Raw genomic sequence first — 13,642 nt, forward strand, 5'->3', positions numbered from 1 at the left:
TCTTCGATGTTCTTTTTGTTGATGTAGAGGAATCCAAGTGATTTTTGTATGTTTATCTTATAACCTGAGACTCTGCCAAACTCTTCTATTAGTTTCAGTAGTTTTCTGGAGGATTCCTTAGGGTTTTCTGTGTATAAGATCATGTCATCTGCAAATAGAGATAATTTTACTTCCTCCTTGCCAATCCGGATGCCCTTTATTTCTTTGTCTAGCCTAATTGCCCTGGCTAGGACTTCTAGCATGATGTTGAATAAGAGTGTTGATAAAGGGCATCCTTGTCTGGTTCCCGTTCTCAAGGGAAATGCTTTCAGGTTCTCTCCATTTAGAGTGATGTAGGCTGTTGGCTTTGCATAGATGCCCTTTATTATGTTGAGGAATTTTCCTTCAATTCCTATTTTGGTGAGAGTTTTTATCATAAATGGGTGTTGGACTTTGTCAAATGCCTTTTCTGCATCTATTGATAAGATCATGTGGTTTTTGTCTTTTGTTTTATTTATGTGGTGGATTACATTAATGGTTTTTCTGATATTAAACCAGCCTTGCATACCTGGTGTAAATCCCACTTGATCGTGGTGAATTATTTTTTTGATATGTTGTTGAATTCTATTGCTAGAATTTTGTTGAGGATTTTTGCATCTATGTTCATGAGGGATATAGGTCTGTAATTTTCTTTTTTTGTAATGTCTTTACCTGGTTTTAGTATCAGGGAGATGGTGGCTTCATAGAATGAGTTGGGTAGTATTCCGTCATTTTCTATGCTTTGGAATACCTACAGAAGTAGTGGTGTTAACTCTTCTCTGAAAGTTTGGTAGAACTCTGCAGTGAAGCCATCCGGGCCAGGGTTTTTTTTGTTGGGAGTTTTTTGATTACCATTTCAATCTCTTTTTTTGTTATGGGTCTATTTAGTTGTTCTACTTCTGAATGTGTTAGTTTAGGTAGGTAGTGTTTTTCCAAGAATTCATCCATTTCTTCTAGGTTTTCAAATTTGTTAGAGTACAGTTTTTCGTAATAATCTCATATGATTCTTTTAATTTCAGTTGGGTCTGTTGTGATGTGGCCCTTCTCGTTTCTTATTCAGGTTATTTGTTTCCTTTCCTGTATTTCTTTAGTCAGTCTAGCCAATGGTTTATCAATTTTGTTAATTTTTTCAAAGAACCAGCTTTTGGCTTTGTTAATTCTTTCAATTGTTTTTCTGTTCTCTAATTCATTTAGTTCAGCTCTAATTTTTATTATTTGTTTTCTTCTGGTGCCTGATGGATTCTTTTGTTGCTCACTTTCTATTTGTTCAAGTTGTAGGAACAGTTCTTTGCTTTTGGCTCTTTCTTCTTTTTGTATGTGTGCATTTATCGATATAAATTGGCCTCTGAGCACTGCTTTTGCTGTGTCCCAGAGGTTTTGATAGGAAGTATTTTCATTCTCGTTGCATTCTATGAATTTCCTTATTCCCTCCTTGATGTCTTCTATAACCCAGTCTTTTTTCAGGAGGGTATTTGTTCATTTTCCAAGTATTTGATTTCTTTTCCCTAGTTTTTCTGTTATTGATTTCTAGTTTTATTGCCTTGTGGTCTGAGAAGATGCTTTGTAATATTTCGATGTTTTGGATTCTGCAAAGGTTTGTTTTATGACCTAATATGTGGTCTCTTCTAGAGAATGTTCCATGTGCGCTAGAAAAAAAAGTATACTTTGCAACAGTTGGGTGGAGAGTTCTGTATAAGTCAATGAGGTCAAGTTGGTTGATTGTTGTAATTAGATCTTCCGTGTCTCTATTGAGCTTCTTACTGGATGTCCTGTCCTTCTCCGAAAGTGGTGTGTTGAATTCTCCTACTATAATTGTGGAGGTGTCTATCTCACTTTTCACTTCTGTTAAAATTTGATTTATGTATCTTGCAGCCCTGTCATTGGGTGCATAAATATTTAATATGGTTATGTCTTCCTGCTCAATTGTCCCTTTTATCATTATGTAGTGTCCTTCTTTATCCTTTGTGGTGGATTTAAGTCTAAAGTCTATTTTGTCAGAAATTAATATTGCTACTCCTCTTCTTTTTTGCTTATTGTTTGCTTGATATATTTTTTTCCATCCTTTGAGTTTTAGTTTGTTTGTGTCTCTAAGTCTAAGGTGTGTCTCTTGTAGGCAGCATATAGACGGATCGTGTCCGAGACTTTATCCAGTCCGAGACTCTCTGTCTCTTTATTGGTGCATTTAGTCCATTTACATTCAGCATAATTATAGATAAATAAGTGTTTAGTGTTGTTATTTTGATGCCTTTTTATGTGTGTTGTTGACAGTTTCATTTTTCCACATACTTTTTTGTGCTGAGGCATTTTTCTTAGTAAATTGTGAGATCCTCATTTTCGTAGTGTTTGACTTTATGTTTGTTGAGTCGTTATGTTTTTCTTGGCTTTTATCTTGAGTTATGGAGTTGTTATACCTCTTTGTGGTTACCTTATTATTTACTCCTATTTTTCTAAGTAAAAACCTAACTTGTATTGTTCTATATCACCTTGTATCACTCTCCATATGGCAGTTCTATGCCACCTGTATTTAGTCCCTCTTTTTGATTATTGTGATCTTTTACATATTGACTTCAGTGATTCCCTGTTATGAGCATTTTTTTTAAATTAATCTTAATTTGTTTTTGTGATTTCCCTATTTGAGTTGATATCAGGATGTTCTGTTTTGTGACCTCGTGTTGTGCTGGTATCTGATATTATTGGTTTTCTGACCAAACAATTTTCTTTAGTATTTCTTGTAGCTTTGGTTTGGTTTTTGCAAATTGTCTAAACTTGTGTTTATCTGTAAATATCTTAATTTCGCCTTCATATTTCAGAGAGAGTTTTGCTGGATATATAATCCTTGGCTGGCAGTTTTTCTCCTTCAGTGCTGTGTATATGTCGTCCCATTGCCTTCTTGCCTGCATGGTTTCTGCTGAGTAGTCTGAACTTATTCTTATTGATTCTCCCTTGAAGGAAACCTTTCTTTTCTCCTTGGCTGCTTTTAAAATTTTCTGTTTACCTTTGGTTTTGGTGAGTTTGATGATAATATGTCTTGGTGTTTTCCTTTTTGGATCAATCTTAAATGGGGTTCGATGAGCATCTTGGATAGATATCCTTTCGTCTTTCATGATGTCAGGGAAGTTTTGTGTCAGGAGATCTTCAACTATTTTCTCTGTGTTTTCTGTCCTCCCTCCCTGTTCTGGGACTCCAATCACCTGCAAGTTATCCTTCTTGATAGAGTCCCACATGATTCTTAGGGTTTCTTCATTTTTTTAAATTCTTTTATCTGATTTTTTTTCAGCTATGTTGGTGTTAATTCCCTGGTCGTCCAGATTTCCCAGTCTGCATTCTAATTGCTCGAGTCTGCTCCTCTGACTTCCTATTGTGTTGTCTAATTCTGTAATTTTATTGTTAATCTTTTGGATTTCTACATGCTGTCTCTCTATGGATTCTTGCAACTTATTAATTTTTCCACTATGTTCTTGAATAATCTTTTTGAGTTCTTCAACTCTTTTATCAGTGTGTTCCTTGGCTTTTTCTGCTGTTTCCCTTATTTTGTTTCTGATGTCTTGAAGCATTCTGTAAATTAGTTTTTTATATTCTGTATCTGATAATTCCAGGATTGTATCTTCATTTGGGAAAGATTTTGATTCTTTTGTTTGGGGGGTTGTAGAAGCTGTCATGGTCTGCTTCTTTATGTGGTTTGATATGGACTGCTGTCTCCGAGCCATCACTGGGAAACTTGTTTTTCCAGAAAATCCGCTAAAAAAAATGCAGTCAGATCCCTATCAGAACTGCCTTTGGGTTATAACTGCCACCTTGTTCCGTGTAAGGATGAAAGTCTGAGATTTGGATCATATATGCTTGGCTATAGCTGGTTCTGTGTTTTTAGTCCAATTAGGGATGGATTTTTGGTCCCTGGGTTTTTTGTGGTTCCTTCTCTCCGGCCAGAAGAGTGGGTTAGGAAAAGACCAAAAGAAAAAAAAAAGGGGGGGGAAGCAAAGCTGCCGCGGAGCTGGAGCCGTTCTCCCTCTGGCTCAGGAAATTCCAATGTTAATGAAGCCGCCTGGGGAGGGTGGGGGAGGGATCAGAAAGATAGGAGAGTAGCACCTCGGAATATAGCCAGAGTTGCTTGTCTTGCTTGGAATGACTATTTTATCTGAGATTCCCGAGGGGTATGTCGCCTATGTGTGCTGGCTGTGTGGAGGTTGCCTCCGGGGATCTGACCCGCTGAAGCCACGGTCAGATCCTCCGCTGCCAATCCAAATCCCAGCGTCAAGGTTCCCCTGCTGGGACGCTGCACTTCCGACTCCAAAATCAATCGCTGCCTCCCGGGGGACTTCTCGTCCCGCCAGCCGCGTCGCAGCGCCGCCCCGCGGACCGGCTGGCCCCCTCCCGGGGTTAGTTCAAGGGAGTGGAGCTGCTCCCTGTGCTTGCGCCGTGACAGAGCCCAGTCAAAAGCCCGGCTGCAAGATTCTCCGGCTGGTACGCTGCACTCCCAGCTCCAAGACCAGTCACTGCCTCCCGGGGACTTCTCCCACTGGCTGCATCACCACGCCGCCCGTGCGGACCGGCTGGGCCCCCCCCCCGGGGTGAGTTCAGGGGGGTAGGGCTGCGCCCCTTGTTTGCGCCGTCAGCTCCCTTGGGCCCTGACCTAAACCGGGGCGCCAAGGTTACCTGACTGGGATGCTGGCTCCAGGCTCCGAAAACAGTCGCTGCCTCCCCGTATTTGTTCGTTTTCTGTCTCTAAATCTGTGTTTGTTATTCAGGGTTCGTAGATTGTTACGTATGTGATCGATTCACTTGTTTTTCCGAGTCTTTGTTGCAAGAGGGATCCGGGGTAGCGTCTACCTAGTCCGCCATCTTGGCCCCCCTCTCTGCCCATTTTTTAAATTGGGTTACTTGTCTTTTTGCAGTTGAGTTTTTGCAGTATCATGTAGATTTTAGAGATCAGGCGCTGATCAGAAATGTCATAGCTAAAAACTTTTTCCCAGTCTGTTTTTACTCTTTTGGTGAAGTCTTTGCATGAGCATAGGTGTTTGATTTTTAGGAGCTCCCAGTTATCTAGTTTTTCTTCTACATTCTTTATAATGTTTTGTATACTGTTTATGCCAGGTTCTGGGGCTCCTAACATTGTCCCTATTTTTTCTTCCATGATCTTTATCGTTTTAGATTTTATATTTAGGTCTTTGATCCATTTTGAGTTAGTTTTTGTGCATGGAGTGAGGTATGAGTTTTGTTTCATTTTTTTGCAGATGGATATCCAGTTATGCCAGCACCATTTGTTAAAAAGACTGTCTTTTCCCCATTTAACTGTTTTGGTGCCTTTGTCAAGTATCAACTGTTCACATGTGGATAGATTTATGTCTGGATTCTCAATTCTGTTCCACTGGTCTATGTGCCTGTTGTTGTACCAGTACCAGGCTGTTCTGACTACTGTGGCATTATAATAGGTTCTAAAATCAGGTAAAGTAAGGCCTCCCACTTTGTTCTTCTTTTTCAGTAATGCCTTATTTATCTGGGGTCTCTTTCCTTTCCATGTGAAATTAGTAATTTGTTTCTCCATCTCAGTAAAGAATGTTCTTGGGATTTGTATTGGAATGGCATTAAATGTATAGATCGGTTTTGGTAGAATAGACATTTCTATAATGTTAAGTCTTCCTATCCACGAGCAAGGTATGTTCCTCCACTTATTTAAGTCTCTTTTGGTTTCTTGCATAAGTGTACTGTAGTTTTCTTTGTATAAGTCTTTTACATCTCTAGTAAGATTTATTCTTAAGTATTTTATCTTCTTGGGGGCTACTGTAAATGGCATTGATTTGATGTTTTCCTTTTTGGTGTTCTTTTTTTTTGGTGTAGAGGAATCCAACTGATTTTTGTATGTTTATCTTGTATCCCGATACTCTACTGAACTCTTCTATTAGTTTCAGTAGTTTTCTGGAGGATTCCTTAGGGTTTTCTGTGTATAAGATCAATTCATCTGCAAATAGAGATGCTTTTACTTCTTCCTTGCCAGTCTGGATGCCCTTTATTTCTTTGTCTAGCCTAATTGCTCTGGCTAGGACTTCAGCACAATGTTGAATAAGAGTGGAGATAAAGGGCATCCTTGTCTGGTTCCCGTTCTCAGTAGGAATGTTTTCAGGCTCTCTCCATTTAGGGTAATGTTGGCTGTTGGCTTTGTATAAATGCCCTTTATTATGTTTATAATAGGAATTTTCCTTCTATTCCTATTTTGCTTAGAGTTTTTATCATGAAAGAGCGTTGAACTTTGTCAAATGCCTTTTCTGCATCAATTGATAAAATCATGTGATTCTTGTCTTTTGTTTTATTTGTGTGGTGGATTACATTAATTGTTTTTCTAATGTTGAACCATCCCTGCATACCTGGTATGAATCCCACTTGGTCATGGTGAATTATTTTTTTGATATGTCGTTGAATTCTATTGGCTAGAATTTTGTTGAGGATTTTTACATCTACATTCATGAGGGATATAAGTCTATAATTTTCTTTTCTTATGGTGTCTTTACTTGGTTTTGGTATCAGGGATATGGTGGCCTCATAGAATGAGTTTGGTAGTATTCCTTCCTTTTCTATGCTCTGAAATACCTTTAGTAGTAGTGGTGTTAACTCTTCTCTGAAAGTTTGGTAGAACTCTGCAGTGAAGCCGTCAGGACCAGGGCTTTTATTTGTTGGGAGTTTTTTGATTACCTTTTCAATCTCTTCTTTTGTTATGGGTCTGTTTAGTTGTTCTACCTCTGTTTGTGTTAGTTTAGGTAGGTAGTGTGTTTCTAGGAATTCATCCATTTTTTCTAGGTTTTCAAATTTGAGTATAGTTCTTCATAGTATCTGATATGATTCTTTTAATTTCAGTTGGGTCTGTTGTAATATCGCCCATCTCATTTCTTATTTGGGTTATTTGCTTCCTCTCCTGTTTTTCTTTTGTCAGTTTGGCCAGTGGTTTATCAATTTTGTTGATTTTTTGAAAGAACCGGCTTTTGGTCTTGTCAATTCTTTCAATTGTTTTTCTGTTATCTTTTTCATTCAGTTCAGCTCTGATTTTTATTATTTGTTTTCTTCTGGTGCCTGTGGGTTTCTTTTGTTGCTCTCTTTCTATGTGTTCAAGTTGTAGGGATAATTCTTTGATTCTGTCCCTTTCTTCTTTTTGGATGTGTGCATTTATTGATATAAATTGGCCTCTGAGCACTGCTTTTGCTATGTCCCAAAGTTTCTGATAGAAAGTGTTTTCATTCTCATTGGATTCTCTGAATTTCTTTATTCCATCCTTAATGTCTTCTATAATCCAGTCTTTTTTGAGCAGGGTATTGTTTAGTTTCCAAGTGTTTGATTTCTTTTCCCTGTTACTGATTTCTACTTTTATGGGCTTATGGTCAGAGAAGATGCTTTGTAATATTTCAGTGTTTTGGATTCTGCTAAGGCTTGTTTTATGACCTAATATGTGGTCTATTCTAGAGAATGTTCCATGTGCACTAGAAAAGCAAGTATAGTTGGTTGCTGTTGGGTGGAGTGTTCTGTATATGTCTACGAGGTTAAGTTGGTTGATCGTGGCATTTAGGTCTTCCGTGTCTTTATTGAGCTTCTTTCTGGATGTCCTGTCCTTCACTGAAAGTGGTGTGTTGAAGTCTCCTACTATTATTGTGGAGCTGTCTATCTCACTTTTCAATGCTGATAGAGTTTGTTTTATGTATCTTGCAGCCCCGTCATTGGGTGCATAAATATTTAATATGGTTATGTCTTCTTGGTGTATTGTCCCTTTAATCATTATATAGTGTCCTTTCTTATCCTTTCTGATGGATTTAACTTTAAAGTCTATTTCATCAGAAATTAATATTGCCACTCCTGCTCTTTATTGATTGTTGTTTGCTTGATATATTTTTTCCATCCTTTGAGTTTTAGTTTGTTTGTGTCTCTAAGTCTAAGGTGTGTCTCTTGTAGGCAGCATATAGATGGATCTTGTTTTTTAATCCATTCTGCCACTCCCTGTCTCTGTATTGGTGCATTTAGTCCATTGACATTCAGGGTAATTATGGATAGGTATGAATTTAGTGCTATCATTTTGATGTCCTTTTTCGTGTGTTGACAGTTTCTTTTTCCCACTTGATTTTATGTGCTGAGTAGATTTTCTTTATATATTGTCCTTTCCTCATATTCGGTGTTGTTTTTGTTTCTGCTGAGTCTGTATTTTTCCCTTGTATTTCATTTTGATGAGTAGGATAGTTTGTCTCCTTTGTGGTTACCTTATTACCCCTATTTTTTTAAATTTAAAACTAAATTTTATTTCTTTGTATCACCGTATCTTCTTCTCCATATGGAAGGTGTATGATTACATTTCTTAGTCCCTGTTTATTATTTTAATGTTGTCGTCTTTTATATAATAACATCGCCGTTACCCTGTGTTGGGCTTTTTTTTTTTTTTTAATCTTTGTTTTTTTGGATTTCCCTGTCTGGGTTGACTTCTGGTTCGTCTGCCCAGTGTTCTAGTCTTGGGTTGATACCTGATATTATTGATTTTCTAAGCAAAGGATTCCCTTCAGTATTTCTTGTACTTTTGGTTTGGTTTTTACGAATTCCCTGAACTTGTGTTTATCTGGAAATGTCTTAATTTTGCCTTCATGTTTAAGAGACAGTTTTGATGGATATATGATTCTTAGCTGGCAATTTTTTTCCTTCAATATTTTAAATATGTCATCCCATTGCCTTCTTGCCCACATGGTTTCCGTTGAGTAGTCCGAGCTTATTCTTACTGGCTCTGCTTTGTAGGTGACTTTTCGTTTATCCCTAACTGCTCTTACAATTCTCTCTTTATCTTTGGTTTTGGCAAGCTTGACTATAATATATCTTGGTGACTTTCTTTTAAGATCTACCTTATGTAGAGTTCAATGGGCATCTTGGATAGTTATCTTCTCATCTTTCACAATATCAGGGAAGTTTTCTGCCCACAAATCTTCAACAGTTTTTCTCTGTATTTTCTGTTATTCCTCCCAGTTCTGGTACTTCAATCACTCATAGGTTATTTTCTCTTGTTAGAGTCCCATATGATTCTTAAGGTTTCTTCATTTTTTAAAAATTCTTTTATCTGATTTTTCTTCAAATATATTAGTGCCAAGTGATTTATCTTCGAGTTCTAGCTTCTACTTGCTCACTTCTGCTCCTCTGACTTTCTATTGAGTTATCTAATTCTGTAATTTTATTGTTAATCTTCTGAATTTCTGATTGCTGTCTATGGATTTTTCTAGTTTATTAAACTTTTCATTATGTTCCTGAATAATCTTTCTAATTTCTTCAGTTGCTTTATCTTTGTGTTCCTGGGCTTGTTCTGTGTATTGCCTCATTTCCTTCCTGATGTCTTGAAGGGTTCTGTATATTAAACTTCTGTATTCTGCATCTGGTAATTCCAGGAATGCACTTTCATCTAGAAGATCCGTGGATTCTTTGTTTTGAGAGCCTGTTGAGGTGATTACGGTCCGTTTCTTTATGTGACTTGATATTGACTGTTGTCTCCGAGCCATCTATAAGTTATTGTATTAGTTTATGCTTGCTTACTGTGTCGTAGCTGCTTGCTTTGTTTTGTTTTGGTATACCCCTGTGGGTTGCTTGAGTGAGCTAGCTTGATTATTTTTGCCTTTGGAGCTCTACTGTCCTGTCCCCAGCTGGCTAGAGCTGTTATTAGGTATATCAGTCTAGGAGTCCATTCACTTTTCTTGTATGAATTCAGCTCAGTTTTCCAGGTTGCTGATCATCAAGTGTGTGGTACAGGCTCTGTCCTACAGTCTTAGAGGGGCAGGGGTGATTGGCGTATCTACCGGTATCTGATTGCAGCAGGGGGTCATGCTCTGAACAAGGCAGGGGGCTGAGAACCAATCCCCGAGTGTCTCTGAGGAAAACGCAACCCTGTTCCCTAGAGTGTGCTGGTGGGTGGGTTCTGCAGAGGGACCATGGGTACCCAAAGTTTTTGGTTGTAAGGACTGGGAGGTACCAGTTATCTTTGGACCCCTGTCAGGGGTGGCTGGGTGATCTGAGTGGAGCTACCAGTCCTTAGGTCCCTGATGTGGGTAGGTGAGGACCTTGTTTAATAGACAAAGCAATGTTAGACGTCAAACACCCACCTCACCACCGCACAGCTGAAATGGTTGGAGTTTGCCAACAAGGGCCCATTCTCCCGAAATAGGCCCACACATTTCCATGCAGAAGGGAAAGGTGCTCAAGGTCCACGAACGGCTTATGCCTGGACAGGAGCCGTTTATATCCTGAGCTCCCCCAGTTAATGGAGCTAGCAAATTATCTTTTCCCCCCAGTTGCAAATTTTTTCCTTCCCCAAGGCCGGGAGGATGGGCTCTAGGTGCTCACCAGGGTCTATTTCAGGCCCAGGGATTCAGCCGCTGAAGCTGGCTGGGGGGTGGGGGGGCACGGTAAAATATACACAAGTACTTAGCTTTTGCCGAGAGCACCGTTTTCCTCAGGTTCTGGAGGTGTGAGTAGGCTGTGTGGCTGGCTGCTTCTTCCTGAGGAAACTGCGGCCCAACACTAGTACCAGCCCGCCGCCGCCGCTGCTGCTCCGGGATTGGTGCCTGAGGGCTCCCCGCGATTTAGGTCCGGTAACTCCTCTCCACTTCTGAACGGCCTCTTCCTCCCCCTGCCCCTCAGTTCATTGTCTAAGCTTGCCTTTGATGCTCAGGGCTCCCAGCTTGTCACAAATATACTCGTTTCACTTGTTTTTTTGGGTCTTTGTCGTAAAGAGGGCTCGACGGAAGCGTCTGTGTATTCTGCCGTCTTCCTCCATGCCATTTTTACAGTGTAGGAAAGGGACTTCAGAGCAAGGTGGCTATATATTAGACAGGGACAGTTTGATTATAAAAAACAGAGCTTTGCTCAAGCACATGCAAAAAAAAAAAAAGGAGAGGGGAGGGCTATGTATGTTAGAAGGCACCTGTGTGTCATGGAAGCCAAGGCCAAGAAGAAAGCCAAACCGCTTGGGGGACCAAGAGGCCAGCCCCTTCCTCTTCGGGACACATTGCTTCTTTTTGTGAACCTGCTTCATTTCTCATTCCCTGCACACCGGCTTTTTCATGTGGGTGCTGGGAAATGATGCCCCAGCCCTGCCTGGCTTTCTGAGCGAGCACTCAGAGGCTGCCCCACTACAGCTTAGGGGCATCTGACCCCCTTAGCTTGGACCAGGTGCCCATTGGTGGTTCACTCAGCCACCACCAGAACGGCCCAAGACTCACTCACTGTCTACTTGAGGGTTGTGCCAAAAGGGATGGAGGTGGGACAGACAGCTCCCAAGTGATGGTGTCTATTCGATCTTTTCATAAGAGTATTGAGTTCATTAAATTTCAGACAATTACTGAATGATACAAGTTTGTACTGAGTTAATTCTTTCTTTGCAGACCTGAAAAGCTAACCTGTGTAGAAAAGAAACATCTGTCTGATAAAGAGAAAAAAACAACTGACCTAAGTCAGACTGCTTTCGAAAGGCAGTTTTATTTCTCAAAGCTCAACCAGGAGAATAGAAAAGATGAGAAGAAGGGTCAGGTGAGCAGAGGTCTGGGGGAGCAGGGGCCGGGACAGCACAATTTTGCTGCGCCCACAAGATAGTTACATTGACTCCAAAGTCCCAGCCATTGATGGTTTCCTCCTTCCCTGACAGGCTCTTCAGGGCAGTGGAGGCAGTAGGCAAACAAGGGAGTGAAAAAGTGGAGGCAGAAGGGAGCATTTGTTTTACTCAGAAGAAATGGTGGGATTGTTCTGGGCTTCGTGTGGCTGCATAAGTGGGCACCTTTGGCAGGGAGGCCTTATGTGAAGCAACTCATGAAAGTAGAAGACTGACTGTACCATCACAGGCTGACTGTCTCCGCATGTGGAACTGGTGGGGAATCCTGGCTAGGGTGGAGCTGCCCCTCCTTTCCCTGAGTTTTTGCCTTCCTGCCATTTTTCTTCCATTTACTGCTTATGACATCCAAGCCAGACCAAAATTTCATGCTCCTTAGTTCAGCCGTAATAGGCGAGAATTTTTAAAAAGGAATTTATACTTAAAAAAATTAGAGGCAAAGTAATAATCCATCTATTAAGAAGGTATTTTGTAAACATGCAGGAATTTTCTGAGCACACACTTTTTTTCTCCAGAGCTCACAGTTTCGCTGACACAATTTACAACTCCCGGTCTGAGCGCATTTCTCTCTCCCTTCCATCCTCTCTCATTCACCCTGTCACCTAAGGCCTGGGGTTTAGGACCCTCCCAGGGCAGGCCATAGGGGGGTTATAGCACCCCCACTTGGTAGTGAGTCAGTTGATAACCTGCCCAGTAGATCTTTGCATTTCTCCTTTCACCAACTGTTTACACACACACACACACACAGGATGAGGAACTATTCCTTCTCTCTAGCTTGAAAACTTTGTTAGATATTTTTTGTGACCCAACCTACCTGATCCCATTGCTCCCCCCAGTCTCAGAGAGGAGAGGATTCTCCTCATGTGTTAAGTTACCACCACCCTGGAGTGTTTTCCTCTGAGCACAATTCAGTCTGAGAGCACGAGGGAGCCCCTTCATCAGCTCTTCATGTGGCTGTTGTCACTGTGACCCCTGTGTTGGTTAGCAGCTGAGCTCTTGAACACTATGCCACCAGGGCTCCAGCCTATGTTAGGGTCAGCTAACTGCTCTTACCATAGATACAAAAGATGGACAATGGCTTAACCTCAGACGTTTCTTTCTCGTACCAGCACTGGGTGGGTCATTAGGCCAGCAGGCTGTCCCTTTCACACAGTCTTCAGGACCTGGGATGATAGAACTTTTGTCACCTTCAGAACTTGGTTTCCAAGGTTGCCCTGGGGGACTTATTCCTGTTAGCCTAAAAAGGGAAGAGATCTTGGAGTTCTGCCCTGGGAGGTATATGTGGGCCAGCCCGGGGGGCAAATGTCACTGCCTCTCATATTTCACATGGCCATCTCTAACTGTGGAGCCCTGATGGTGCAGTAGTTAACAGCTCAGCTGCTAACCAGAAGGTTGGCAGTTCAAATCCACTAGCCGCTTCTTGGAAACCCTATGGGGCAGTTCTACTCTGCCCTATAGGGTCACTCTGAGTTGGAATCAACTCGACGGCACCGGGTTTGGTTTTTCTGCTTGGTCGCCGACTGTAGGGGGTGGGGGCACTGGCAAAGTAGTCCCTGGCTGGTCTGAGCACCGTGGCAGGGGGGCATGCATAGTTCTTTCTGCCGTCCATGGTGTTAGTACTATGTGGAGTCCAAAGATATTGAAGGCCTTGTCTGAGAGCTGCTGAAACCAGTGTGAAAGAGTTGGTTAGGAACCTGCTTGAAACGCAATGAGTATCTCAGCTCTGGGAGGAGGGCTGAGTGTGTGGTGGGATTGGGGGGCGGGGGAGGGAGTTCCTCCCTGCACCCGTAAGCCCCCCTTCCCTACACCATACTCAGCAATTCTCTTCCATCAATAGGTCTTAGGAGCCAGACAGCAGAGACCCCGATCTTGGGCGGCTGGGGAACGCCATCGTGGAGGGGGGGCACAGTCTGTAGAAAGAAGAGTCATGACAGCGGAGGTCCTGGCGAAACACCTGGCCTCGCTGCAGGTGGGGGCCGGCCCGGGCAGCTTCGAGTTGTGCCATCTGTAAGGAAGGCGTCT

At 41.5% G+C, this 13,642-nt stretch overlaps 1 protein-coding gene across 2 annotated transcripts in view; it reads left to right on the forward strand.

Moving 5' to 3' along the window:
• The window catches only part of FAM228A (family with sequence similarity 228 member A), a 39,345-nt gene extending 25,703 nt beyond the window's left edge, over window positions 1–13,642 (forward strand). For both annotated transcript variants that reach the window (XM_049902757.1, XM_049902758.1), the window contains 2 exons: window positions 11,400–11,544; window positions 13,458–13,642. In XM_049902757.1, the coding sequence (XP_049758714.1) occupies window positions 11,400–11,544; window positions 13,458–13,631 (319 nt within the window). In that variant the 3' untranslated portion in view covers window positions 13,632–13,642. The remainder of the gene's footprint in view (window positions 1–11,399; window positions 11,545–13,457) is intronic.

Source organism: Elephas maximus, chromosome 12, assembly GCF_024166365.1.
Source record: "Elephas maximus indicus isolate mEleMax1 chromosome 12, mEleMax1 primary haplotype, whole genome shotgun sequence".
Classification (NCBI taxonomy): Eukaryota; Metazoa; Chordata; class Mammalia; order Proboscidea; family Elephantidae; genus Elephas; species Elephas maximus.